Source organism: Microcebus murinus, chromosome 5 (genome assembly GCF_040939455.1).
Source record: "Microcebus murinus isolate Inina chromosome 5, M.murinus_Inina_mat1.0, whole genome shotgun sequence".
Classification (NCBI taxonomy): Eukaryota; Metazoa; Chordata; class Mammalia; order Primates; family Cheirogaleidae; genus Microcebus; species Microcebus murinus.
The window spans coordinates 17580790-17606527 of NC_134108.1; the positions used below are offsets into that span (position 1 = coordinate 17580790).

At 32.8% G+C, this 25738-nt stretch overlaps 1 protein-coding gene across 3 annotated transcripts in view; it reads right to left on the reverse strand.

Annotated features, from left to right (window-relative positions):
* The window catches only part of STXBP5 (syntaxin binding protein 5), a 159320-nt gene that overhangs the window by 15921 nt on the left and 117661 nt on the right, over positions 1-25738 (reverse strand). For 2 of the 3 annotated variants that reach the window (XM_012752184.3, XM_012752185.2), the window contains 4 exons: positions 12780-12830; positions 6504-6743; positions 3443-3812; positions 2648-2813 (listed from right to left, as the gene is read on the reverse strand). In XM_012752184.3, coding sequence (XP_012607638.1) covers positions 2648-2813; positions 3443-3812; positions 6504-6743; positions 12780-12830 — 827 coding nt within the window. Of the gene's footprint in view, positions 1-2647; positions 2814-3442; positions 3813-6503; positions 6744-12779; positions 12831-25620; positions 25669-25738 lie in introns of all 3 variants that reach the window. The other variant, XM_012752182.3, reaches the window with a different exon arrangement.

Here is a 25738-nt window from a genome sequence, read left to right on the forward strand (position 1 = left end):
AGCATATTTTTCATCTCAAATTCTAGTTTCTCATCTCTAGATGAATCTAAAATTATTACCTTTAAGTATAGATGTGGTTAAGTATCTTGCCCTGGGAAAATTCTTCTGGATTATCTTGTTGGGTTGTAATACAAGTGTCTTTTTTAGAGAAAGAGGTAGAGGAAGATTTGACACACACAGAGGAGAAGGAGGCAATGTGGTCACAAAGGCAGAGATTGGATTGGTATGGCCAAAAGTCAAGGAATGCCAGCAGCTACCAGAAGCTGAAAGAGGCAAGGAATGATTCTCTTTTAGAGCTCCTGAGGGAGCAAGACCCTGCCAGTACCTTGATTTTGGCTCAGAGAAACTGAGTTTTGGACTCTGGCTTCTAGTAGTATGAACAAATAAATGTCTACTGTTTTTTGGCTACCAAATTGTGGTAATTTGTTATAGCAGCCCAGGAAACTAATATACTCATGAGTTAGGAGTTTTTCCAGTCTGCCTGTTGGGAACAAGTGCTATTCCTGGCCCTAGCACTAGGAATACTGTTCCTGCTAATCCTCTATTCCTTTCAGATGGTCCTCTCTGGTCAGAGTGTAGTCACATGCATGTGCTGAACAGCACTCAACTGAATACTCTTGGCTTGGGGGACCATTGTTTCATGAGTTTTATCTGCTTTTATTTATTTTATTTTATTTATAAATTATTTTATTTATTTTATTTTTATTTTAGGTTGTTTCAGGCAGGAGGTCCCTATTATTCTATCTTGCCTGGAAACTACATTAATGTTTGTCAGCATCTTCTTTATTATCTTGTTGGGTTGTAATACAATTACAGTTGTAATACAATTACATTTGGCTAAAGTTAAATGAATGCACAATGTAAAAGGGCAATCAGGAAGCCAAAGAATAGTGTTTATAAAGTTCTTAGTAGTCTTTATTCAACAATTTTTTACTAAGGCATTATTTCAGATAAATGTCAATATTGCTCAAAAAAGTGATACTTTTTCACAAACTCCTTAAAAAGAGTCCATTTTTCATTTATTTCTGTATCATGAAGGCACATAACAGGCGTTTATTAAAATAGAGTTTACTACTAAAAGGTCATTTCATTTAAACATAAATAAGTTTACCATGTCTGCTACTGACTTTTATTAAAAAATAAATAAATTGATCCCAGAAAAGTGATGAAGTTGAGATTTTTGAATAGTTGAATTCAGACCACATTTCAGATTGAAATGAATTAAGAATAGTTTCAATTGTCCATATTATTTCTCAATATACCATGTTACTAGTGAAATGCTGAAAGGAAAACTTTAAGGTTTATCCTTCTCATAAAAAGCAAAATTTTAATTCAGAAACTGAGGAATCTTTGAAAAATAACTTTCACCCAAATGTCTATGGGAATTTAATTCTACCTGGTACTATGCTAAGTACTTTATAAGTACTGTCTATACCCTCTGAGATGAATATTATTTTTATCCTATTTTTAAAGATGATGCTCAGAGACATTAAGTAACTTGTCTAAGGCCACATTAATTATCTAGCAAGGCTGGACTTAAATTCAGTCTTCTTGACTCCAAAGCTTATGTTCTAAAAATAATAAGCCACAAATTCAAATTAACAAATGAGCAAAAGAGAGTTAACTGAAGAAACTTTCATTGTAAAGTGCCTTTAGATAGTAATTTCCTCTAAATATCAAACACCAATCAATATTTTAGCTCAATATTTTTTAGCAGCACTTTTATTTTAGAATGTGAAGCTAAACTGATTATTTCTAAATAATCACATAAGGCACTCAAATACTAAAAAAAGATATAGTTCTGTACTTAAAGAATTTGTTTACAGTCTCTCAAAAAAGATCAATAAAAATACTTGGAGGAAAACTACCAAATATTCTTTTTTCTTATATGTGTAAATTTCCTTTTGAATATAGTCTATGAGAGATGGGCTCACATAATTTGCCCTAAAATAGATACAATTATTTTCACATTAATGATGTGTGTGTGTATAACATAGATATTCATTCTATGTGAAGAGTGAGTATAAAATTGATGTAACATTTCATATTTCTTTGCTCTCACTGAAAAGACAAATATTGATCAATACGATAAAGTCATTGATAATAAAAGTCTGATGAAGGTATTTTAATCATGGGAGTCTCAAAGCATGTGCTCTGAAAGTCTAATTAAAAGGTTTTGAGCCGGGCGCGGTGGCTCACGCCTGTAATCCTAGCTCTCTGGGAGGCTGAGGCGGGCGGATTGCTCAAGGTCAGGAGTTCAAAACCAGCCTGAGCAAGAGCGAGACCCCGTCTCTACTATAAATAGAAAGAAATTAATTGGCCAACTGATATATATATAAAAAAAAATTAGCCGGGCATGGTGGCGCATGCCTGTAGTCCTAGCTACTCGGGAGGCTGAGGCAGAAGGATCGCTCGAGCCCAGGAGTTTGAGGTTGCTGTGAGCTAGGTTGACGCCATGGCACTCACTCTAGCCTGGACAACAAAGCGAGACTCTGTCTCAAAAAAAAAAAAAAAAAAAAAAAAAAGGTTTTGAATTTTACCACATGGACTCATTTGTATGCTCCATGAGAATAAGGGACTGGCAGTAGAAGGGTCCTTAAAGAATATTTTACCTCTGAAGAAATTATAACAATATTTTTGTTATTACCTGAAGATTTTCACAGGTCTCTTGACTATAAGTCAGTCTCTGGATTTCTGTAGGTGAAACAAGATATAATGCTTGTCCATTGTTGGTGAAGCAGAACGTTCTGGCTATCCGCATATTGGTAAGTGGCAAGTAATACACATCCAATAGAGGCCTTAAACTTGGCAAACTTAAAAAAATAAAATAAAAACTTGTTAATAATAAAGTATGTTTCAGTCTTGAACAAATTATTAAAAATCGCAGAGACTTTGTAAATCTTATGATTTAGTTTGTATACTTGAGTGGGAGATAAAGAATGTATTTCTCATATACCTGTTCACTATTAGCTGAATAAAAATAAATTCTCAGTGTATAAGACTATAAATAAAAAAGTATTTCCAGGCCGGGTGTGGTGGCTCACGCCTGTAATCCTAGCACTTTGGGAGGCCGAGGCGGGCGGACTGCTCAAGGTCAGGAGTTCGAAACCAGCCTGAGCGAGACCCCGTCTCTACCAAAAATAGAAATAAATTAATTGACCAACTAAAATATATATATACAAAAAATTAGCCGGGCATGGTGGCGCATGCCTGTAGTCCCAGCTACTCGGGAGGCTGAGGCAGTAGGATCGCTGAGCCCCAGAGATTGAGGTTGCTGTGAGCCAGGCTGACTCCACGGCACTCACTCTAGCCTGGGCAACAAAGTGAGACTCTGTCTCAAAAAAAAAAAAAAAAAAAAGTATTTCCTTCAAACAATATAATTCTGTAATATAATTTGAGAAACAAAAATTGCTGTATCTGTGTTTAAAAAAGTACCTCTTACCTAAATGTCATAATGTGTCCATTGGCACAGAAACAGGCAAGGCAGATACTGTTACTCAATGCTACAATATCTCCACGAAGCACAAATGAGGTCTCTGTGATGTTTTGCTTATAAGCACAGTTCTGGGTTGGCAGTGAGATTACTTTTGCTTGCTTTTCAGAACATATCACTGCATACTGGTTTTCACTAATTTCCTGAGAAGAGGAAGGGGATACTGAGACAGGTCGCCGTTTTTTCAATTTCTCCTTTTCATCTTTTTCCTCAGGAACATTGTGCTCTCTCCAGGGTTCATGTGCAGGTGGCACTAAGCAGCCTGTGGTATCCAGAAATGCCATTCTCAAGATCGCACCTTTTAGCCTCAATATAGTACCTAAAAATAGAAGTCTAATAAATAACTGAAATATTTTAATCCACAGAGTAAATATGTTTATTCCAACTTTGACATATATGATAGATACTCAAAAATATGCTGAATGCATACTAAACTGAAAATGTACACCGGCTCACTGACAAGATTCAAACTCAAGCATGATATTTATGAGTCTGGAAAAAGATAATCAACATTACATACCCCTAATAAATTAATACCACTAACTGATCATTCACAATTTAATTAAATATGATGAATTCTACAAACATACACCTAACCCTTAGATGAATAAACAACGGATACGCTGGGGGATCTAGAACTATGTCTCCTCTCACACCCAGCAAGTGCACTACCAAGAAGTATGAGAGCAAATGGATGGCATCTGGAGCTGTGCTGTCCAGTACAGGGCTACTGGCCACATGTGGCTGCAGAGCACTGGACATGGGCCTTGTCCAAACTGTGGTGGACAAATGTAGTGTATGCTAAGACTACAACACATACCATATTTGAAGACTTTAGTACTCCCCCAAATTAAATGTATAACATCTCAATAATTTTGAAATAATGATTATATTTAAAATGATATTTTGGATGCAATGTGATAAAATGCTATTAATTTCATGTTTTTTACTTTTTAAAATGTGACTACTTGAAAATTTAAATTATATATGTGGCTTGCATTGAAAAGAAATATTCTTTTTTTGTTTGCATTTGTATGTTTTATCTACAGTAGGGTTGCCAGATAAAAGAAAGAATGTGTAGTTGAATTCAAATTTCAGATAAACGATGAATACTTGTTAGTGTAAGTACGTCCCAAACACTATGTATTTTTCCAAATCTAAACAGGACACACTAGTATTACTTATATTATAAACGTATCTTTTATCTGAAATTAATCCTGTATTTTATTTGTTAAATCTAGCAACCCCAGTCTATAGTCCGGGTTTGACAAGTAGATAATTTAACTATTTTAAGCATTTTGGTAGAAAAATAAGGAACAAATGACAGTTATAATCTTACAGTTTTAATCACTACCTCAAAACATATTCTAAAGCTAGCCTTTCTTTCATAATCTCTTATTTTTTATTCTGGTCCACACAAAGAGTCTCTCTGGCTTTAAAGTTTTGATGAGGTCAGCTGATTTATCCAAGCTAATTTGGGAACTGTTCATAGCATTTATATAGTTATAGTATATGGATTTTTAAAAATTGGCCCAAAATAACATTTAAATGTATGCTTGTACTATTACTGATTGGATTTAGCATGTTTCCCAGTAGAAGAGTGGTAACTCTCTTAAAAGAAAACAATAGTGGACAAAGTAGATTATTTCAGATTTTGAAGCATAGAAGCCCATCTGCTTGAAAATACCTCTTTCTCACAGTTCCAATACAGATAACATGATAGAAGTGTCATTCATATATTTTTAATAGGCATCTTATTAAAAATAAACCTCAAATATCATACTATTGAGAAGTAACTAAAAGGTTCCTTTCTATCTATGAAAATTATTTTTATTTCAAAGTAACTTTATGGCTAACTTTATTTTATTTCAAGTTGGATAATGTATTAAATATTTTATAGTTAATAGTAAATTATCTATATTTAATCCCTCTCCTTTACTTTTATTTACTGGAAACAATGTTTTCCTTATTACAAACTGGCATGTTGTTTGCAGAAAATTTAGAAACTAGAAATTGGTAAAAAGAGGGAAAAAAATTATCCCAAATCTGACTAACCAGTGATAATTCCTGTTAACATTTTGATTTTCATCATTCTAGTTGATTTTATTCCTATACACATTGTTTCTTACTAAGAAGTGAGATTAATAAGAATATCATCAAGTACCACGTTTTCCTTAACAACTAGGTGTGCAGTATACACTCAAGTATTTATTGAGCTGAATTAATAAATAAAACTGCATTATTTAATGTGAAGATAGCTCAGAAATAAACTTAAAATCATAATTACATTTTAGTTATAAATTCTAAGAGCCGTAAAAGTCTATTATGCAAACAAGAGATATGTTAATGAACAAAATCATGGTTGTTTTTATCTAGAAGAACATAAATGAGTAGTAACAAAAACCAGAATTCTGTTATTTCTAGACCTAACAGACTCTACAAACATTTGATAAAATCCAATATCATTTTCAATATATGAAGACTATAAATTTTTTAAAAATTTGCTATTGTCACTTTACCCTAATACTTCAAAGAAAAACAAATCTCAGATTTCACACTTACAGATAAAAAATAACCCAATGTAGAATGTCTAAAAATATGCTTTTCTTCTAAATATTAATATATATTAATAAATTTGCTTTTCTTCTAAATATTAATATATGTAGGTACCATTCTTTTGCTTGTGGAATATAATATTTTGAGGTATTAGGAATGCATTATTATAACAATCATTTTCTTTCATTTTTTATGTGGTAATTATTTTACACATGATCCTAGAGTTAAAAAAATTGTAAAATCTCAATGGCTATATAAACAAACAATATTCTGAAATCCTGTCTTATGTATTCCTTATGTATTTAAAGCATAAGGCTGTCACTATCTCCATATACTTTACATTTTCAAATTCTCAGATCATTTGAAGAAGGAAAAGCAAAGGCTTCTATTAAATCACAGTAAATCACATCAGTAATGTAACTCTAAGTGCGGCACCAGAGCAGAACATACATACCACTTGGAGACACAATTACTGGCTGAAGAAGTCTTTGTTCTCCCCCTGGGGGAAGGTTCAGTGCAATGACAAGCACTGTTCCTAGCGTTGTTCCAACCCATAGACAAGGGGAAGGGGATAAGTCTGCCTTTCGAGTAAAAGTTTCACAGAAATGAAGAGCAGAGATGGCCTCTCGGGACTCTTTGTCAATGCTGGTTACACTCGAACTCCGTGATCGGCTGAAGGAATTATCTTTTACATCTGAAATGGTTTAAGATGTTGCAAGATTGCTCAAGTTATAAAATAGCATATCTGGTTTTTATATAAATTTGGTCTAACAGTTAATCTGCAAAAAAGACAAAATCTAAAGCATATTTAATTTTAATTTCCCTTTAGTTGATCCTTGAACAACATGGGTTTCAAGTGCTCGAGTCCACTTATACATGGATTTTCTTCTGCCTCTGCCACTCCAGAGACAACAAGACCAACTCCTCCTCTGACTCATCCACAGCCTACTGAATGTTAAGATGACAAGGATGAAGATCTTTATGATGATCCACTTCCACTTAGTGAATAGTTAATAATGTTTTTTCTTCATTATAATTTTCTTAATAACACTTTCTTTTCTCCAGCTTACTTTATTGTAAGAATACAGTAATTTAATACATATAACATAAAATATATGTTAACAGACTGTTTATGTTATCTGTAAGGCCAGTCAACAGTAAGCTATTTGTAGTTAAGTTTTGGGGGATTCAAATATTCTATGTGGATTTTTGACTGTATGGGGGGTCAATTCCCTTAATCCCTTCATTGTGTAAGGGGTCAACTGTAATTGAAAAGAGAAACTATTTATTTACATGCTAATACATTTTCTCTTTTGCTTAAGAATAAAATATAAATGATCAAATCCACACTTGTCAGAACTGAGCTGGGTGTATCCCGATGAATTTTTGAATGTGTAACCCTTAGTATTCAGGCTGCTTTTCTAATCTTAGCTCTTATCACCTTCTTTCTCATGGTGCTGTTCCTTCCCTTGGTAATACAATTCCTGATTAGGTAGAGCTAGACAAATGTGGATTTTTTCAATTTTCTACATTTATAAAATGTATTTAGGAGTACTCCAATTCCATCTTCAAATTTACTATATGATGAATCTTTTATTTTTTTTAAATCTGCCCATATGAAAGCCTTTAATTAAGAAAAATTTAGCTTCTATTTTTCTTAAATGCCAATTTAACTGTAATCAACATTCAATCCAAGGCATTTTCATCAAAATGTGTAACTGGCATCTGGTTCATACTCGTCCCTAGATATACTCCCTTTATCCAACTATGTATGTAATGATGGGCATATTTTGAAATTAAATCTCTCATCTTCAGCTACCTTCTTTGTGGCCAATCCCAAGCCTCTCTCAAGTCCTAAACGTTTTTCTCTAAAATGCTTATTGGACTTTTTATCCTGTTATATCTCACTATGCAAAATCAAAACACATCATTCCCTCCAAACCATTAAATTCTTTTAATGACACTATTTATGGCACTCTTTATATTCTTGTAAGGAACAACACTGAGGATGAGCCACACTTTTGATTCCTCCCTTTCGATTTACCTATATACCTGATGGGATGCCAAGCCCTGGGTATTTTATTACAACGTTTTGTTTCCTTTCTGTTACCAATCTACTCCCATTACCCTAACTTCAGGCTCTCCTCATTTACTTAGACAATTCCCAATTGATCAGCCCAACTTCAGTCTCTCACAGTAAATTTTATAAGGTATACTTTTAATTCTGTCACCTTTATTTAAAAATTCTTCAGTGGCTCCTCTTTATCTGTTTAATCATGCTCATAATCTTACTCAAGTTTTTAAGATTCTTCATAAATTATATTTAACCTCCCCTCCTGGCCCTAACTTTTAAAGCTGACCTGCTTCATTTCATTGTGGGAAAAAAGTTGAGCTATTTGATTTTCTCCAAATATAACCTGCACTTACCTACCTTTAGGCTTTTTCTTGTGATTTCCTCATTGGTGCCCCTGCATCAGTCCTTTCTCTACCTATCAGTATTCTGCTTATTTTCCATCTCAGGTATTGTCATCTTCCTAAAGTTTCTGTTGATTCCTACAATCATATGTAGTTTTTCTCCCCTTCGTATCACCACAGCTTTGTGTATCATGGAACTTACACTACATTTTTTCTGTAGTCATTTCTAACTTGTTTCATGCCCCACTCTAAAGTGACTGCAAGCATCTTGAATGCAAGGACTGTGTCATTTTGACACCCTGTAAAAATTTAGCACAGTGCCTTGCATGTTAAAGATATTCAATAAAAACTTGCTAAAGGCAGATATACAGTTAAGAATATCTACCAATCTGTTTCTGCTGCACCATTAGGATACATTAAAATTCCCAGTAGCTCCTACGGCTCACAGCTAATAAATGACTCCTCAAATATATGCTTTCAATGCTACTGTGAAAGAAATGACTCTTCATGTTATGAAAGATTAAAAAATATGTTAAAGTCTCCTAAGTTATGTTTATTAAATAAAAAAGTATAGCCAGATCATAGTTATATCCCCCAAAAAAGCTTTTTACAATCAAATTTAGATTCATAGATTAAAGATATTCCCCCAAATAACTACATGCAACACAATTTTCATTATAGCTAGTCTCTGAAAACAATAAAATTATTAGTCATGACAAAGGCATGGGTCATTTCTAACCATAGTTTCTAAAAACATCTTTTTTTTTTTTGCCTGAGATTGCATTTCCTGTTACAGATTACGATATAGCAGAAAAGAACTTCTTACTGTAAATGAAACAACTTTCCATAATTAATACTTCATTACTGGATGAGTTTGTAATATGATATTGATTACAAATATTTATTAACTCTTCATAGTTTCCAAAGTTATTTTAGTAAAATAACAAAAATTTTAAATTTATTTTCCAATGGCAAATGTATTTTTTACTTAAATAAAGCACATACATATAAGACAAATGGACATTATATTTTCAGTTGTGATCTAGTAATAACAATAGAAAACAATGATACAAGAAAATGTAATAATATAAATCTCTTTTTCTTTTCCTTTTCTTTTGAGACAGGGTCTCGCTCTGTAACCCAGGCTGGAGTGCAGTGGCACAATCATAGCTCACTGTAACCTCGAACTCTTGGGTTCAAGTAATCCTTCTGCCTCAGCCTCCTAAGTAGTTGGGACTACACATACATGCTACCATGCCTGGATAATTTTTAAAATTTTTTTGTAGAGATGAGATCTCGCTATGTTGCCCAGGATGGTCTCAAACTTCTGGCCTCAAGTGCTCTTCCTGCCTTGGCCTCCCAAAGTGCTGGGATTACAGGCATGAGCCACTGTTCCTGGCTGGTAATGCAAATTTTAATGTAAATTAACATGTAGAAAAACTCTTACTGATAATTCTTAAAATTAAAACAGGTAATTCACAACAACCTATACTTTAAATGTTAATTCAGAGATTAAATAAACAGTGTTTTAATTTAATGGGTTAATTGAACTATATAAAATTCATAAACTGTAACTGGGTTTTTATTGTATGACTTATCTATAAAAATTAGATTACCAAAGAAACTCCTAAGGCTAGATGAATATGGAAAACTGGACTGAACAAGAATCTAGTTTGAAATTGATAGATAGGCTGCTTATTTTATTATCTGCCCATAACTGTTTGAAAAAGTCAGAATTTTCAACAATTTATGAATTATACCTTCCCTTTACTTCTAGTTGGTCAGGCATTGTGGGTCTCTTGTGGATTGATTTTTAGAAATTGGATAGCTAAACAAATGGGATAGAATGTTTAATTTTAGTAGTTCTAGTAATAAGAGCAGAAATGAAAATAGCTATCACTAAAGCAAGGCCTACCATGTGCCAGGCACTATCATAATACTTTACATTTATCATTTTATTGAATGTACATAACTATCTTGAAAAGTTTTATCATTACAATTTAACAAATAATAGAGGCTCAGAGAGGTTAAGCGACTTGCCTTAATGACAAAGTTAGTAAACGGTAGAGTCAGGATTTGTATTCGTGTCTAAGTCTAAAACTTTCCGTTAGGCAACTCCAGATAGCTACTATCACCAGTATCATAGAGTTGGAAGGTTACGGTTAGTTCTGAGCATTAAAGTTCAGATTTTAGATGTCAGAGAAGTACTTGAATATGCAATCTTTCTGGCAGATCTAAATTCAGATAAAACTGCCATTAATACCTCCATCCAGTTCTGATATAATGATGTCATAATATCATTGCTTTCATGCTACTCTCTAAATATCTAGAACATTCTATTTGCATGTTCTTCCCCACATAAAGCCCTACACAACAAAATTCTGTATACTCAAATCAAAACATAATGCCAAGAGATGAATTTGCTCAGGGTAAAAATCAGCACAAGAAACTAATTCACATCAAGTTATATAATAGGTTGATGTTTGTCTCCTATGGGTGACACTTGAAAAGTTACAACAGAAGTATAACAGCATCAGCCAAGTGGTTCTTCATGTGGGTCACGGGATCCAGGATGGTGAAGCTATAGTAAAAGTGCAGTGCCACACAATTTCCCATAAGCAAGAATGAATTCTATTCACAGAAGCTTCCAGAGTTGCAGGACAGGCCAAAAACCTCAGCTGCTTTAACATCTGGCCATTTGAAACTCTCAATATAGTTGGGGATTTTTCTCTATAGCCTGCCTGACCAGTGTATAACTAAATAGCAGCCAAGAATTGCCACTAAAAAGTACTCCAGTACACTAAACACTTGAGGGAAATTACTTAAGCAATGTAGATAATTAATCATAAATTATAGTTGGCTTAGGGCATTAAAATACATGGGCATGCTATCTAAACTGTAAACTGAATTAAAACAACATGTAAAAGCATGGAATACACTCTTTGATTAAATTACTTACATGTTTTATAAATGTGAGTATTCTTTTAAGAAATAATTGGTTACAATATTTTTACAATTTTCAAATTACTTCTAAATGTGTTTACTCAGATTTTTAAGATACTAAAAGACACAAAACCAGTTTAACTAGTGGTATTTAATGTTACTAAAATCATGGGCCTCTTTGAGAGTCTGATGAAAACTCTGTATCCTCTCCTAGGGAACGAATGCACAATGTAAGCCTCAGATATATTTCGGTTCAAATTCTGTCTTGCATTTTTTTTAGTAAAGGGAATTATGCCCTTCTCAAAATGTATGCTATCCTATATTCTATGATTAATTCCTCTTCCCTTACATTAATGATATTTTAGAGTTCTACTAAGTTGTTTTTCCCGTGAATGGAACTTTCAACTGATGACAGTGTAATACATTATATGCTTACTCTTTCATAATCATATGCTTTCTATCGATATAACTGAGGTAAGACTATGATTTGGAAATGCTAAAATTTGTATTTTTAAATGGACTAACTTATGTTTGTAGTATCCGTAAAAAAGTAAAAAAATCTAGAGACTAAACAGTGGGAAGGCAAGAGGCGTGGGCAAATGCAAGAGACAAAAATCTAGTTATCTCTAAGATGAGGTGGGTGAAATCATTAAGCAGTTAAACTTCTTATTCAGTTAAAGGTGATATAAATTTCTGAAATAAAAAATGAATTTAAGAAAATATTTTATTTTATATATTACAAAAAGTCTTATTTATCTTTACTGACATGCCATCTCATTTATCCCTACTCAGGAGCTGTGTTTGAGCTGGATATAAAGCAAAATGAATGAGTGAATACATTCATCCTGCTTTCCTAATAAATGAGCTGCATAGAAAGTGCTATGGAAGAAAGTTCCCAACTTATTATCATCTAAAGTCAGTAATGAATCTTGATATGAGAGATTTACTATAATATATAAAACTAGTAATTTATTTTTAAAATATTAAATTAGTATGAAAATAATTTTATAAATCATAAAATTTCAAATTTCAGATGGTTAAATGGGATATAACAACTTTTAATAAAAATTAATCTGAAGTTGCGCACATTTAATTGTATACTAAATTCTGTTTAGTATAAAGTATCAGAGGGTTGAGAAAATATATTATTTTGGTTTGCTTGGATTTGTATTATAATTGACTTTTATGATTTACATATAGCATTCTAAAGGCTATTCCAGAAGATGTTTAATCTTTAAATATCTTAGTCATTTTAAACTTGATTTCTGATGAAGATCTAGCTTATAGTAATTTAAATCTTCTGACTTCCTTATTTGTCTTCTATTATAGGGAGGTTAATTACGTTGAATATCTATTTATTTATTTTACTTACCTAAATCAGGCTTTAGGTCAGTAGGCAAGCTTAACTTCCTTGACATCTTTGCTGAAAAATAAAACGCATTTTTACAATTCTGAAGAATATGTGATTCATACTTATTGACATCAACTGATTTTCAAGATAGAAGTGAATACTTTTAGTACTAAATCTTAGTACTTATATTTAATTATCCTAGACTTTAGGATAATTAAATATAAGTAATAGTAGAGGTGAAAGTAAACCTTACTTTCAACTTTTTAAAAAGTTTATACTTACTTGATGTAATATCTTTTTGTACTTGAAGCTCTCACTTCAAGGAAGCCTTTTAAATTCTAACTTAATTGTTTCTTAGGCTGACAGGAAAGGGTTAGGTTTTTCTAAAAGAAAAGTCATTCCTCAGAATAAACGTGTTGTAGGTAAGGACAGCAGAAGCAGAAGACTGGGTTTGGGTAAGTGACATAAAATCTTTCCAGCTCATCATTTTCATAGCTATTAGGCTTATTATTTTTAAAGGTAATTTCTAGATTATAGGACAAACCTGTATCTATGATCAAATTAAAGTATTTGATTACATCATAGAAATATCTGACTCAGCCATGACTTGTTATAACACTCCTATTTATATTATAGTGGGAAAAAAATCATGCATAATGTAAAACTATAGTATTTACATAAAATGTAAACTACAGGTATTTTTATGTAGTATTAGAAAAATAAAAAAGCTGATGCATAAAATTGCTAGAATTCACTTTCCACCCTCAAAATCAGTTACTGCCTTAATGTAGCCAGTGATTTAAAGTTAGGAGTTGTTCAGATGTATTTATTATGTTAGTGGTAGTGCATGCGTAACACAATAGTGCTTCCTATGCAAAATTCTGAAAAAGCATTTGTTAATACATGAAAGCATATATTGGGGTTAAACTTTGGACTGTTAGGAGATATTTAAAGCACAGACCCTGCTAGTCCATAAGGGCGCCATGTAAACAAAGAGAAATCCAGTCATAGTACATAACTTCCACATCTAAAAAAATGACAAATCCAGTGTTAGGAAAGAGTCATTTTCACTGACTTATTTTGAATTAAAAGATAAAATATAACACAAAATGAAACAGACAAAATCTGCAGTTAGTTGCCTCACATAAATGATTGCTATTGTGTTTGACATCCAATACCCTCAAAATTGGAAGATAATTATACCCTGAAAACAGGTCTGAAAAAGGCAGTATTAAACACTTTGAAAGAATTCAGAGGTTTTCATCACATATCATAGGTATAATATACAGACTGATAAGTGATATCTTTACAATGGGCAATGATATCTGAAGTAAAAAATCAATCTGGTACAGCCTAAAGATATTCACAGAATCAGATGAGATGGACGCTGTCTCTATAGACCCCACTACTCTAATTTGATCAAGTTATTCTAAGTCTTTGGGACCTGTGCTTTTTGAATTTGACTTGTCACATCAGTTACCTGGAGATGTTAAAATGCACATTCTGATTCTGTACTGCTAGACTAAGGCTTAAGAGACTTTTCTAACATTATCCCAGTAGACACTGATGTTGCTGGTCTGTGATGTTGCTGGTCTTTAGACTATAAGCAACTTCAGGATAGTAACCAAGACAAATCCACGAATCCCGGTATGTATATATTGTTAAGCCACAAAAAACATTTCTTAAACAAGCTTCAATATCTAACTTATAAAATGTGGAAGCGTAAAGTATAGTGGTTAGGACTTGGTTTGGAATCAGGAAAGACCTGGATTCGAATCTACTTCAATTACTATGTGTGTAACCTTAGGCCAATCACTGTGCCTGTCTGAATTTCAAATTTCCAGATAGATAGTTGTGTTTATTCAATAAGATCATGTAAGCAAAGAACTGAGTATAATAACACCTGGCACATAGCATGAGTTAATAAATATTATTTATTATTAATAAAATGAGAATATGACTTTTTGTAAACTGTAAAACACTATATAGATGAGCTATTACTACACTTGCAAATAACCTAATGTTCCTTCACTCTAATTCTATGGCAATATTCTAAGTAACTCAAAAAAGAAAATAAAAAAAACTTTAGGACAAATGTATAGAATGGCATATACCACTATAGCTCAAACTTTCAAGTTAATTTCAAAAACAAAATTCAACATATAGCTAAACATAACAAAGAGAAATAACCTGAGTAATTTACAAGTAACAAGTTTGTCTCTCTTTAAGTTAATAACTTAAAATATGTTAAATATTTTATCGGTTAGAAATATTTCTGAGGCTTTCATTCAGTAACAGTATGTTTCTGCCAAAAAGTTTTTCTCATACAAAATTTCCTTCTGAATTTTATAAGTGTATGCTTTTGATCTTCCTTAGGATTTCTATTAGAAATAATTTTATATAACCTTAAATATTCTTAAAGATTTAAGTCAATCTTATAGAATAAAAGTTTTTGTCTAGCACTATATATTTTTTTTTTTTTTTTGAGACAGAGTCTCACTTTGTTGCCTAGGCTAGAGTGAGTGCCGTGGCGTCAGCCTAGCTCACAGCAACCTCAGACTCCTGGGCTCAAGCGATCCTTCTTCTCAGCCTCCCAAGTAGCTGGGACTACAGGCATGCGCCATCATGCCCGGCTAATTTTTTCTATATATATTAGTTGGCCAATTAGTTTCTTTCTATTTATAGTAGAGACGGGGTCTCGCTCTTGCTCAGGCTGGTTTTGAACTCCCGACCTCGAGCAATCCGCCTGCCTCGGCCTCCCAGAGAGCTAGGATTACAGGCGTGAGCCACCGCGCCCGGCCCTGTCTAGCACTATATTTAACTTAATATGTAAAAGTACTTAATATAACTAACCAGCTTTCAAATAATTCTTCATTTTGTCTAATGTCAACATTTTATTAGTACTGAGAGGTTACAACCACATATAAAACGGCTATGATTGTTGAATACAGCAATTTTACTATAAATGTCACAAAATTTTTAATTATGTAGTCTATTAGTTATTTCCTTCTGAGACACTCTGCAATTGGATATCCTCAGCCTTGCCACCACTTAACCATAGTGTTCGAGTGACTGATATTTAAAGCTATACTACTTAATTACATTTGGATATAATTTTAAGCAAATGTCCTTGAATTTGCTTAAAAGAACTTGAAATGAGAAATAACACTAGAAGGGTTAAGCTTTATTATTTTGTGTTAATTCTAGCTATCAAGTAATATTTAGAATACAGAACTAAGAGTTTCCCTGAGCAGGGAAAAATTTTTGTTACATGTGAAGGTACAGACTGGGACAGAAGGATATTTATTCATATATTAAATATTTATTGGGCACAAGCCAGCAATGTGCCAGAGGCAGGGAAACACTTCCTGGCCCCCAGAAACTCACAGTCAATGAGAGGAAACAAATAACTCCAATGCAATATAGCGAGTACTAATCACACAGGCAAGCACAAGGTGCTGACTGGAATACATTGGATTTATACCTATCTCAGTCTGGAACACGTATCTAAGACTGTGGGATGTAGAGGCAAAGTCAACAAGAGACTCTGTACATTTTCACAAGGCAAAGTATTTCCCATTTTTGTTGTTGTTGTTGACAATGTATTTTCTTTTGATATAAAAATTTACACTCAAATGCAGAAATCTTAAATGTATATTCACTGAGTTTTGACAATATATACACCTGTGTAACTCAAATCCTTAGTAAAATATATAGCATTACTATTCACCCCACAAAGGTTATATACATACACTCCTTCCCAATCAATCTCTGCCCCATCCCCGGAAATAACCACTACTCTGAAGCTTTTTCCCCATCGATCAGTTCTGCCTGTTCTACAACTTCATATCGATGAAATCACAATATGAACTCCTGTGTAAGTTGTCTTTCGCAGGATAACCCTTTATAGCTTCTTATCAAAAACAGTTGAAAGCTTACATCCTTTTTTCAATGCACAGAGTGAGAATGAAAAAATAAAGATACTTTCTTAATTAAGATTCAGAGGCAATATCGGATTTACATTTTCTTACTGTTCTCCACAACTTTTGCATTTTTATCTTTAAGTTTCTCTGAATTATGTGTTCTTTATAGCATATTTGGAAAAAAAAATCAAGAAATAGAAAAAAAAGGTCATAATGCCCATAGTCAGAAGTAACATTTTTTCCTATTACTTTTTAAAATCCATTTTTCTTTATACGGTTTAGACCAACTAAAATATACAAATATGTATCCTGCTCCTTTTCACTATTAAGACAAACATTTTCTTACTCATTAACTGTTACTGTATTTTAATAGCTGCATATTTATTTATATGATGAACACATAAAACATTTCACTATTTTTTCCAGTTTTTCAATATACACAGTAATAAAAAATGTGGTACATAAATATTTGCATACATTTTGTATTATTTCCTTAGGACAGAGTTCTACAGGGGAAAATTAATGCCAATCCCTGAGGTGTTCTAAAATATGTCTTTAATTAGTATTTTTTAAAGAGCATATTTCAAAAATTTCTGTTCTGATGAAAACAAAGAGAAACATGCATAACTTTGGCAAAATGTTAACGTTCTAGCTCACAACTATGTCCCCTCAAAACTCAAGAAATTGCTCCAATTTTTTATTGTATTGAGTGCAGCTGAAATCTGAAGCCAGACAGATTATCCCCTCCCTGTGAATGTTAACTTGTCTATTTTGCATGGATACTTTTGGTGGGGCTGGAGCAGGAAACAATAGGACAAAGGAGATGAGAGGAGAGGAAGAGAGGGAAAGGATTTAAATCCGAGGATGTGTCTGTAAAGAGTTTCTTTAACTTGAATGAAGAGGCTTCTATCTAAATGCTTGCTGACAAAACTGCATATTACAATCATAATTTGCACATAGGTTTAGTGTGGCTGTATGTTTAAATGGATTTAAAGCTCAACATCAGCCTTTCTACCATGGCTTCTCTGCTTGTTGAGTTATTTTCCTTCAGTACTTAATTGCATACATTTCATCATGAGGTGTTTTTCAAATTAGTATTATATTCCTTGGCTCCTTTCATGGCTAGAAGTGTCTGCCTATTGTCTTTATATTTGAAAATTGTTTACCCATTTACCTCTATTATATATCTGTTTTCTCTTTCATTGATATTTGCTTTTTGGTATTTCATTCCTTCTACTAACTTGGGGTTTAATTTGCTCTTCCTCTAACTTATGATGAAAACTTGACATCATTGGGTTAAACCGGTTCTTTTTTCTAATATAAACATTTAAAGTATGAATTTCTCAGGACCTGGTTTTAATCACCACACTTCTTTGAGCAGTTCTTTCCTCTCTAGTACCCTGCTCCACAAATTCCAGTCACTTTGGTATCCCAGAACTCCAACCTCTGCCTCCTTAGCTTAGTGAGACTGCGGCTCCATTTGGGCTCTACCCACCTTGTGCTGTAATCACAGTCTGCTGCAGCAAAAAACTAGGGAGACCGTGGGGCTCACCTCATGTTTTTCCATTTTCTTAAGGATAACAGCTCTGAGATGCCTATTGCTCACTGCTTGGAAATAATAAGCTCCTATTATTTAACCTATTTGATAGCTGTTTTCTGTGGGAAGCTAAGTCCCAAATCTAAGGTCTAAAGTTATATTTTAGGCTAAAAGTTTGTATCTTTCCGTTTTTGAGTTCTGGGGAATATACTTGCTTTTGGGTCTCTTTGGTCAACCTCCTTGATAGCAGGTCTAGAAGAGACAGATCCACCTCTGGAGAACCTCTGTCTAGTCAGTTCTCATGGCTTGTAACCCTGTGCTCTGGCATAACTTTGTGATGAGGGGGTTGCAGACTTTGTCCAGCAATTTTATGATGTTCATATTATTATATCTCAGGAGTCTCAGAAGCACTTGCCAACCGATTAATCTGCCAGCTGCTTCTATTGCAATTATCAAGAAACTTCTACTCGTGCCTTGAAGTTACTTATCTTCTACTGTGGCCTTTAAACTGAAGAATGTGATTTGAATGAGTTCTTGAAAGACACTGTTTTTTCTTCAACTGTGTATTCTTCAACCCTTGCCTATGACACTCAATACCTTCCTTCCTTAGAAATCCTTTGTCACTGGAGAGTGTAAACTAGCTCTTTTTCTATGCTTTTGTCCACAGCAGAAATAATGGGAATGAGGTTTCTTCAGTCTGAGGAAAACTGGTATCAGAGAACTGCCTAAGCAGGTTGTTAAGCTGGATCTTTGTTCTTTCCCCTTATAAACCCGAATGAAGACATCAAGCTGGTTAGTTGAGTAAAGAGCTGCATTTGCTTGATACAAATAAAGAAATCATATCTGATCAAAACAATTATGTCTGCAAGGCAAGTTTCAATATCAAGGAAAGATGCATGATGTCTAAGAGAAGCAAGTCTCCAGGCAAGGGAACTGCTTGGAAGAATATACTATAAATGAGTTTAATCATGGTTGATGCCTTTTAGTCCTCTGCAGCTGGAGAAATTTTTGTAAGTGTTCTCAACTGTGGAGATTCTTACTGTTTCTTTGAAATTAAACAGACATTTTGTAATTTTTGTTCAGTTTTTCTACTCCATGTCCATATCTTATTTTCTAAAAAAGGTTTCTTAAAAGAAAAAGAACTGTAACTTCACTTTTTAGAATGTGACATTTCCAGTAAAAAATGGCTTAACAAAATAAAAGGTAAAAGGGCTTATAATTATGACAATATGATGAAGTTGTCATAAAAGCAAATTATTATTTTTTATCCACTGAGAGAGGTTCAATAATTAGGATAAAATGACAATATCACTTCTCTCACCAGATGCAGATTCAACACTACTCTTTGAAAAAGGATAATGTGGAAATGTATTTATGTTAAACAAAACAATAGGGATAGTGAAGGGACTAAAACTCAGCCTGTAAGATACGGTAAGGAATCTAAGGGGAAAAGTGGGACCAAGAACTAGAAACTCTCATCATTATCATACATATTTTAAAGCCATTAGAACTAATAATTTCAATGTCTATCTTCCATGCTAGAAGGTAAATTCTAAGAGAATTCTAAGAAATTCAAAGAAACAGAATTCATCTTATAAAACACTGTATCTATGTATGTGCCCAGCATTTAATGTGTGCTCAATAAATGTGGCAATGAATAAATGAATGAACAAAAATTTTTGTGGAATTTTACCTCGATAGGAAGAAGCTAAATTTCTTCACAAATGAAATAAAAAGAAAAAGAGGGAAAAGTGAATATAGGTCTGTTAATCAAAAAGATGGTTTGGCTATAACAAGTTTTCATTTTGGAACTCCCAGAGCTTTTGTCTTGAATTTTTTTTCCGGTCCTTATTTGCTTTGCAAATGCTCATAAAACTTAAGGTCTAATATAACACCATAATTAAACCCTTTGCAATATCTCAAAGACAATTTTCCACAGAATAAAAGTTATTACATAAACCTTACATAGTAAGTTATGGGATGAACTGTGTCTCCCACAAATTTATATGTAAACATAAATTTACATATAAACCTCCAGTTCTTCAGAATGTGACTGTATTTGGACACAGGGCCTTCAAATAAATGATTAAGTTAAAATGAGCTCTTAGCATGGGCCCTAATCCAATCTGACTTGGTGTTCCTATAAGAGGAGGAAATTTGGGTAAACAGAAAGACATCAGGTGCATATGCATGCACAGGAGAAAGACCAAGTGAGAAGGTAGCTGTCTATAAGCCAAGGAGAAAGGAATTAGAAGTAACCAAACCTGCTGAGACCTTGATCTTGGACTTCTAACCTCCAGAACTGTGAGAAAATAAATTTGTTGCTTCAACCACCTAGTCTCTGGTATTTTGTGATGATAGTCCTAACAAACCAGCAAAATACGTAATGACAGAATATTTCCATATTTATGGTCCTATTCAAACAATTATTGACAAAGGTATTATTTTAGTAATATAACTTTTTTTTTTTTTTTTAAGAGATGGGGTCTAATTCTGGTACCCAAGCTAGAGTGCAGTGGTGCAAGCATAACTTTCTATAACCATGAACTTCTGGGCTCAAGTGATCCTCCTGGCTCAGCCTCCCCAATAGCTAGGAATACAGGCGCATGTATCACCACGCCCAGCTAATTTATTATATTTTTTATTTTTTGTAGAGGCAGGGTCTTGCTATGTTGCCCAGGCTGGTCTTGAACCCCTGGTCTCAAGGGATCCTCCTGCTTTGGTCTCCCCAAAGTGTTGGGATTATAAACATGAGCCACCATGCCTGGTCTAGTAATATAAATTTAATTCAGACTAATTTTCTTTATATTAGGAAGCAAACAGCAAGTTATTTCTAGAAAGACAGTTCTATAGAGAGATAAGTGCACACACAAAAAGTACTGGAATATGAAACACAAATAGACTTTCAAGCATATTTTATTAGGAAATTTGATAGAAAATTCATTCAAAAATAAAATTTAAATTTAAATACATAATATGTCAATACCCTTCAGATTTTGGTCATCCTAAAAAAGAAAACAAATTCATTAGAGGAACTCAGACTTGTGCAACAGTTTTAAAGTCTGCCTATAAAATTTAGCTCTTGACCAATTAAGGGTAATAATTTTCTCTCAAAGTAGGAAATATTAAAGTTACCTGAAAAATGGTATCATTGTACACTTTACTCATCTTATCTTTCAAGATGAGTTTCTATTCTTTCAACAGCCATATTGTGGATTGAACATAAAGGTAAATTTCTATAGATTCAACAGTCACATTTTGGGTTGAATATAAGGTAGAAATATCAGCACAATTTTGAGTTTGCAATAAATTAAATAATTTAAAAACTTAAAATACTATTTAACTTGTTACATACCTTTTTATTCATATGACAAAAAATTCTAAATGGATCTCTGTGAATTTATTTTTTTAACTTTAACTTTATATGTATAAAAGAATTGAGAAGACAACACAAGTAAAAGTAACCACATAAGAAATAAAAAGCAGATGCTTGAGTATGAAGTATGCACAAACCACAGTCAAGACACCTGGATTACAGGCCCGACTAGGTCATTAGAATGGGGTATTGCTTTGAATATGCCACTTTCCTTCTCTAAGGCTCAATTTCTTTTCTTGAAGAATAAAGGGGTTGGAATTGCTTTAAAATTGTGATTTAATGAGTCTGTGATTTAGAATAAAATGACAAGGAGTAGATTTTAGTTGTGTCAGAACATTTTCATTTAAAAAAGGAATTATTGAGACATGTGTAAGAGAACTAAGGAAGACAGCACTTGGGCTAATGAACATTATCTTTCTTTAAACTGACTTCAAAAATTACACCGGTTTTTGTTAAGAAAGAAAGTTAATCATTACCTAAATAATTATGCTAACTCAGAATTTGAGAGATAAAAAGGACCTTGGAGGTATAATTTTCCTTATATTAATAAATGTCATATGAAAAAATGTCTGTTATAGTATCTAGAACTTAGGAGGTACCCCACAAATGGAGTTATTATTTCTTTTATTTTGGCATAGCACTCATTTAAGTCACTGTAACTTTTGAGTCATTATTTTTTTATCTTTAGGATTATTTTCCCCACACAGCTTCATGTAATCAGATAATGTGGTAATCATCCCTTCTACATGAAAATTAATAATAGAATGGGACATGGGCCAGGACACAAGACTATGAGATTCAGCTAGAAATCTATGTTCAGCACAAAACAGAATCATAATAAAATAGAATACTCTTTAGAAAAGGTTAATCATGTAGTTTCAAATTTATCACACAATGCTAGCATGTGGATAATACTATATTCATAAGGATATCATAAAAATTTGATTCTTTGTTAACAAAGATACACATTTTAGGACTATTTTTATATAAACTTAAAATAACAAAAGCTTTGCAAAGTTTTTATAAAATATAATGAGCAAATAAAAAATTAGTAACTGCTTATTTTCTGAGTGATTTATGGAAATTGCTAACAGCATAAATGTTGGTTGTCAATATTTAACAAAAATGTATCATAAGGTGCACACAGGACAAATTATTATATGTGTATTATATGCATGTAACTTTCTTTGTGGATGCTGCGATTGCATTATAGTCTGCTATGTTTTTGCTGTTAAATTCACAAGACTAAAGTTATTTCTTTTTTTTTTTCTTATTTTTTTATTTCAGTATATTATGGAGGTACAAACATTTTGGTTACAAGTAATAACTTTGCCTCACCCAAGCCAGGATTAGAGGCATGCTGCTCCCCCACACAGTGCATACTGCATCCATCAGTTGTGAGTTTACCCAGCCCCCACCTGACTGACACCCAAAGTTATTTCTTTATAGGCTGCTCTTCCTATGCACGAACAAGAAAATCACTGTCAGGATCATTTACCTAATTTAGTTGTCAATCAGGAAATAATCTATGAAGCTAGGGTTTGAGTAGATGGGCTAGGGTACTTCACAGTTTGCTCTAGTTATCTTTCCCTTCAATTTGGTCTTTAAGGAAAGTAGACTTTTAGGCAGTATATATTATGCATACATGTATACCAAGATGGCATCCATGATCTGGTGCTAAAACAACTTAACATGAGCCATGTTTTTTCCAAGTTACAATGCTGATAGAACAAGGCCATAACCAGACTATCTAGTTATTAATCACGTGATGGATTTGCTTTTGAATGTTTCCCTCTCCCTCTCCCTCTCTCACCAGCAGTTACTCTCAAAGAATAGGTAAAACAACTTAGGGACAAAGTTTCAGAGCCCAGCTATTGAGTCAACCATCTACTCCAATTGAAGTCATAAATTATTCTAGATTGAGGTGGCAAGAGGTGGTTAATTTATGACCTTCAGGATACATCACAGCACTTATGGAATGAGATGATGGGGTACCACAGTGAGTTCAGAATGCTCAAGGAGTCCTAGTACTTTTGACAGCACAGCTTCACACAGAAAACACCAGACTTGACAGAGAGGTCCCTTATGAGGTCTATGAGTTTTCTTTTAATGTTTCATTGACATTTTATGTTTGTCAATAGCATTTTGTAAGCTAATTCTTATTAAAAACTGGATACTAATGTCGGGAGATAAACTACCATGCTGTTGTTTCAAATGTAGAAACTTCATAGTCTAAAATGGGTCTCCCTTTGAAAGAAGAATGTTTAAGACATTAACTTTCCTTCTATATACCCAATCTTATGATTAAAAAAGCACACTGAAAGATTCCAATTGAAAACAAACACAATTATATATAAAATCAGGAATATATCAATGGTTCTTGGAGGTTAAAAATAACTATGCAAAACAGTATGCTAACATAATTTTGAAAACCTGAATAAAGTTAACATATTTCTAAAAATATATAACTATTGCAACTGTCATGACACAAAATAAAACCCATCAATAACATAAAAAGAAAGCAATAATGTTTTATCAAAGAAATATCCTTCCAATAACATTATCAGCCCTAATAAATTTGTTAATGAAGTCTTTCAATTACTCAAGTTTGAATATTCCATGTTATAGTCTATTTAAAACACAGGAAAAAAAATAAGAAGCTAATCAATACATTTCATAAAGCAAATATAATGCCAGAACTAAACATCAAACAGAGAAATTATTCTAAAAATCTTAATTTAATGTATAAAAGTCCCTTTCATGCCAGGTAAAATTCCTAGGTAATTTAATTCTAAAAGTTGTTCAGTAAAATGTATGTAGGAAAGATCTTTCTAACTTTTCACACTATATGACAGCTTAAAAGAACCTCTAAAATAATATTAAGATAGAATGTACTATAAAGGAAATTGGTTGAAAAGTATTATGCCATAGTGCTAGTCCATAATTAGAGTGATTTAACTATTACCAACAGATTCACTAAAAAAAACATAAATAAAGAGATAAATAATTGATTCTCTATAAATGAAAAGCCCTTTGCCCAAGAATAAACCATCTTATTTAAAAAATGACCAAAGGGGCTATAGTCAGCCACCAATAATACAACTAAACAGGGTTCAATTTACAAAATGTAGACAACATGGATGTTACTTGTGAGAATTTTTGGAAATTTAATTATATACTAAACATTATCAGTTAAGGTAAAGCTATTCCAACTGCCTATAAATTCATCTAATTTACTTGAATTTAAGGAATAATATGGTAGGAGTTTTGGGGGAAAAATAAATAATAGCTGTATAATAAAAAATTTAAATTTATCCTATTTCTAATACAATGTTTTTTAAGCCTTTAAAAACCTTTGGAGAACCTTCAAATTTTTGTGGCCATAAAGCTCTAATTTGATTATGCTCCCAAAGTTTGATTATATATTTGCTCCCCAATTCTAAACTTTGAGAACCTTAGACAGAATATTTCATTTCAAAGGGTATCTACAAAAACAATTAGAAGGAGTAATATATTTTTTACTTTTGGTGGGGAAAGAGGGAATCCTAGAAAATCCCCATTTAACCCAAGGGTGGTACAGATTACAGAATAAAAGAGTCAATCTTTTAGAAAACTATTTCCTTGAAAAATAGGTTCTTGAAAATGTGAGGGAGATGGAGTATAAGTAGGAAAAAATACAAATAAAACTATAAATAAACAAAACTATTTCAAAACTTAACTTTGGAGTATAAAATCGTGCTACTTATGATATAAATTGAACCCTGCTTTATTTTAAAATAAAGCAAAAATAAAATTAACAGAACAATTCGTACTGTAAGTCAGAGAAAGAAATGCAACCCAATTTAACTGATTTTTGATAATTATTGCCCCAATGAGTTTAGAAAAGATACAGCCCAAGAGATTATTGTTTAGCATAGGAACAAATTAATATATACAAAATGCAATGCATTGGGATAATTTTCTGGTGTTGAGTTAGCATTGCATATAGCAAGGATTAGAAACAAAATAGAAATTTCTATTTCGTACCTATGTCACTGGCTACCATCTTGGAAAACTTTCTGCTTTTGGTCTTCACTGAAAATAATATTTTGATATAAAATGTCAAAATCTATTCAAAGTAAACTAAATAAATTAAACATAAATA